This window comes from Ptychodera flava, chromosome 17, assembly GCF_041260155.1.
Source record: "Ptychodera flava strain L36383 chromosome 17, AS_Pfla_20210202, whole genome shotgun sequence".
Classification (NCBI taxonomy): domain Eukaryota; kingdom Metazoa; phylum Hemichordata; class Enteropneusta; family Ptychoderidae; genus Ptychodera; species Ptychodera flava.
This window is the reverse complement of record NC_091944.1, coordinates 26,289,832-26,294,883: the sequence shown is the minus strand read 5'-3', so window position 1 is coordinate 26,294,883 and position 5,052 is coordinate 26,289,832. Positions and strand designations below refer to the sequence as shown.

Below are 5,052 nucleotides of genomic sequence, written 5' to 3'. Positions count from 1 at the left end.
TTGCCTCTCCGCTAGGCGACTGGATGCCGTACATTGTGAGTTCGAACCCGAACGAAAGCCAGTGATGAAAAGACCAGCGTTACTTAGGTTACGAGAATCAGGTGGAGAACAAGGTCATTAAGAATCGCGGCTTAACGGGTGACTCCTCCTATTTTATGCAAAAAGTATAGGCTACTGGTAGAGCTTTAAGCCATTGGTGTTACCTTTTCTTTTCGATTGCAAAAACAGCGAAGTTCCTTCTATATGCACTGGCATGTGTGTTTGTGGATCTGTTGTCTGAAAAAGAGTCACCTGTTGTAGATTATCCGGAGTTTTCTCGCGACCGATTAAAAGGACCAGAGAAGAGAAATTAGAACGAGATTAAAGTATCAGTCACAGATACAGAAGGGATTATGCTGAATTTAGATTCCTTTAATTCATGCTATAGATCAAATTGACATGTCAACTTGTATAAAGTTGTAAAGGCAAAAATCCTTTCTCTGACTATCACTTAATACTTTTTCGTATGGTTGTTTGTCTTTAGAATACTAACAGCATGCCATCTACTGTAAAGCTAATTGAAATCACTAACTTACTGTCATGTAATGACGCCACTAAAACACGTAGCACAAGACATAGTGAATAGACACCTAAAGGATGCATTGCAAAAACATTTTGCAAGGCATATTGCATCAATATAATAATGTGTCCTGTCAAGAACTGACGTTTAGCCGACCATGACCTCGACCTCACACAGTGTTAATTGCTGTTCCTTGTCGATTAGTTGTATGCTGACGTGTCGTCCCTTCATCGGGATATCACAACCACATCTGATATGGATGGGTTGTTGCTTAGCCATTTTGCCGAGGATCATCATTCCGCAAACGGGATTTTCTTCAAAGTTTTCACTATCACCAACACGAATCTCCGCGTTCTTAATACGGAAATCTTGAAAGCAAATACAGAAGACGAAAGCAATGCTATGCTATACAGAAAAATTTAGAAATATCAATTCATAGCTCCCTAGATTCCTAGAATATGATCAAAAGATAGATATATAGAAGGGTGGGTAGGTAGTTAGGTAGGTAGGTGCAAGCGTTCGTGATTGCGTGCATGCATGCACGTATGAACATATGCATGCATGCGTACATACGTACGTACGTACATACATAGATACATATACATAGATACATAGATACATAGATACATAGATACATACATAGATACATAGATACATAGATACATAGATACATAGATACATACATACATACATACATACATACATACATACATACATACATACATACATACATACATACATACATACAGCTACGTGCTTTCGTGCTTTCGTATATGCTTGCATACATATTTTTTGAAGGAATGTTACACCACTAGCTATTAGAATAAGATTTCATACAAGTCAATGAGAGTCCAAGAGATATAACTTGGTAAGTTTGCATACAGGACTTATTTCAGAACACAGCTGAACCTCTCGGCCGCTGTATCATGCTATAGAGTGTGAACGTCTGTACTCACTACAGCAGTCTTCTCTGTTAGTGATAACAACTTCGTAGATGTCATATGTTTGTCCAAGGTCTACCTTCCACCATGGTTGGTATTCTTTGTCAGTCCACGAACACGAGCCACCTTTCTTTGCGTCGCCATCTTTGTTTCCATCAACGGCATTCTCAGGCGCTGAATCTTTCTTTTTCTTGTCCGAGCTCTGAGATGCTGCTTTGCCAACTGCTACGTTGCTAAGTGCAACGGGAAATTCGCAGGCTAAAACATAGCCAAATTAATGCAATCAGAAAAAAGAAACAGAAAAAACAGCGCCCTCTCTTGGCTTACATGATAAAGACTTGGAAAGTGCTATTTTTTCATACGGCTTAAATCATTTCTCCCTAACTATCTCAAATTTTACGCGGTAAATATCACGAGATTGTCGGAAGGAAAAACGTCAGTTGAAATAGCTTTTGCAAGTGTGCGGATGTTTGTATAGACAACAACTGAACGCAGTTATAGTGATAATTACCAAACGATACGTAATCACACGCTTACAAATTGACAACCCTGATTCAGAAAGTATAAGAACATAATAAATATAACAACAAGCTGCTTCACTTCACAAAATTTCTTTGGAAGTTGACAACTTTAACTTATGCGCGCAATTTGTGTTTTAACACAAAACGCTTGCCCACTCATAACCGGATGTCTACAAGCCATTGTTGCTATGTTTATACGCAAACCATTTTCTGGCAGGCAAGAGTCTAATTTCTTTTGTTGAGAGAGATATAAATACGCAAAGGCTATGAAGCATGTAACATCTGTGGTGACCTCGACTAATAACTGCAAAAGTATAGAATTGTAAAATGATTATGCTAAATGGAAATCTGTCAAAACGTATATCACTTACGTGCTAACGTTGGGATCATTGTGGCTGCATTGTGAGAAAGAATAACACAGAGTTACTAATTGGGTCCCTATTAAAACCCTATCTTTAACACTCATAGTGTATGCCTTAGTCGTTTGTTTGAAGATATTGAGCTTCCATAACGGACTGATTGTCAGTAAACCTCATAAGTTAAAATATTACTGGACCCCGGACAAATTCATTAATGATGTGAAACAAAACCACAATCCTATATTAGTTGAGGGGTGTTTTTCTTAAGATGATTAATGATAAGTAATGCCGTGACGCGATATATAGACCTTTACTATTCATTATGAATATACTGAAGAAAATGTTCACTTGATGTAAATGGGCAACAATACAGTCAGATAGAAAAATGAAATCCAATTGTACTTACTTTCACCTTTCGTTGGCACATTGAAGATCAAAAAAAGTGAAAGAGGTTATAACGTCTATTAAATTTTTATGAATTCACTACACATCATTTACAGATAGAACATTTATACATTTACGTTTGCATGAATGTGGCAGTTTAAGGTGCAATCAAACGTTGCAGCAACCTAAATGTAACAGGGTATTTCATTGCTGCTGACCTTCTTGCCGGACAAAATAACACTAAAAATTAAACATCGGGAAGGCATGCCATACACTACCAAGAAACAGCACAGAGATGACGTTTTCATATGCAACATGCCTTGACTTACCGACGTGTGGAGGCGCCTCTGTTTTTGGTGCTTCGGTGGGTGGTGCTTCGGTGGGTGGTGCTTCGGTGGGTGGTGCTTCCGTCGGCGGTGGTTCCGTTTTTGGTGCTGCTGTTTGTCATAGGAAAAAGAGATTCATTATTCTTGGTCGTACCAAAAAAAAAGTTTAACTGAGTATCATTGAATGAATCAAATGCATGTGGTGTATTCTTCTTCTTCTTCTTCTATTGATTGTTACAAATACTACCATATTTGTTTCAAATGCTCCATACAATGAGAAACAGTGGAGGTAACATTTGACTGATCTATGCTGGAGGTAACAATAATTGACATCTTTACAATGGCAGTTATTTGTTGTGTGGGAAAAGTAGTAAAGACAGCTGGACAGATTGGAGATAACAGACTGAAGAATAAAATATTCAACAGGAAATGAAGACAATGATAAAAACTACAGATAAAGAGTAAAATTAATCAAGCGAGACAAATTCTTAAAATTAGAAATAAACTGACGTACAAATCCGGTTACAAGTAATGTTTAAGCAGACTTAGCAACGCCAATTTCAAACTACAATTCATTGAAAAGTACGAACAGGAAAAGCTCTTTGACCTTACATTTTATTAAAATTGTCTCGAAGTAGAGTTAAATGTAAGGTATAGTGACTCTCGGGGATAAATATTTGGACTGTCAAATCTTCACTTTATGTTTTTTGGTCTACCACTTGGGGACACTCATTTTGAAGTTTGTGGAGTAAATAAAGTTTTTATCATCTCGATCCTACGTTTATGTTTGTTTTCCTTGATACAGTTAACACTGGAGTGGCGGCCATTTCGAATTTCAAGTGCTGGTAAGTATTGGAAATTTGGTTTTTTATACCCAATTTTGCATGATGGTCCCTGATTGTCATCATTTATTTCGAGACCGAATGATTGAAAGTTTCCTTGCGGAAAGATTGAGTAAAACTTTAAGTCTCCAAATTTTGAGGCGCGTATCACCTTTTTCACCCGATTGCAGGTTGCACACCAGTAACTATAAGTTAATCCTCTTAGAAACAGAAAGATAGGCATGCATGACCATACAAATTTTAGGACATTATCTGAAGAATTTGAGTCTGCTATGAAAGTATCAATTAATAAGGACAAAAATATACGTAATAATTACTGTTCGCATAAGGAATAGCATGGCATAAGCCAGCAATATACATGATTTAATTGATTTTTTTTTGAAATATACCAAATCTGCTAGGTTAAAAAAAGGCTAAACTCCAAAATGACCTGATTGCTTAAATTAATTGCTGATAAAACGAACAGAGCAGTCAATTTATATACAAATTAAATCGAAATAACTATTCCAGAAAGACGAAAGAAAAATTGGAGCAAACTCTTGTTTACATAGTTATGAATTATCGGCAGACAATACGAGATAAAGTTTCCAGTAGCTCTATTGTCTCTTTTCTCCTGACGATTATCTAGCTCAGAGGTAGAAAACTAGATTAATCTTGCAATAATTACCTTCGACTTCGCAAACGAATGGTTTCGTTACAGTGCAGGGTGTATCGTCCCACTGGAGATCCCTCGCAGCCCTTCAAAAGATGCATTTATTAGATACATTAAAGCCCCTGTAGCTGTGACTCTTGAAATTTGTCGACCTGAAAAAGGCTTTCTATTTTCTCTGGTTTTCTTTAAATTCTACAGATTTAAAGGCTACAGTCCTTTACCACTGAAAAATTGGACAAGTAAATTTAAATTTTAAGGTTATTTTGATTTCCCGCCATTTTTAAAAATTGGTAATATTACAAAGAAAACATGGCATATGGTGTGCCACTGAAAACATTCAACACTATGCATTATATTGGACTACTCTGTTGTTTCTGTGAAGACTCGAATGCATATATACACTGCGTACTGTGTTTTTGCTTTATTTGCATGAGGGGGCCATTTTATGTTTTGGCAAACATTTATTAT

The 5,052-nt window shown here is 36.8% G+C and overlaps 1 protein-coding gene across 5 annotated transcripts in view; it reads right to left on the bottom strand.

Annotated features, from left to right (window-relative positions):
- Positions 1-390: 390 nt before the first annotated feature.
- LOC139115887 (macrophage mannose receptor 1-like) overlaps positions 391-5,052 on the bottom strand; it is a 147,673-nt gene continuing 143,011 nt past the window's right edge. For 2 of the 5 annotated variants that reach the window (XM_070678295.1, XM_070678294.1), the window contains exons 7-10: positions 4,600-4,670; positions 2,393-3,201; positions 1,516-1,758; positions 391-927 (exon numbers count right to left, since the gene is read on the bottom strand). In XM_070678295.1, coding sequence (XP_070534396.1) covers positions 3,005-3,201; positions 4,600-4,670 — 268 coding nt within the window. In that variant the 3' untranslated portion in view covers positions 391-927; positions 1,516-1,758; positions 2,393-3,004. The remainder of the gene's footprint in view (positions 928-1,515; positions 1,759-2,392; positions 3,202-4,599; positions 4,671-5,052) is intronic. The other 3 variants (XM_070678297.1, XM_070678298.1, XM_070678296.1) reach the window with 3 other exon arrangements.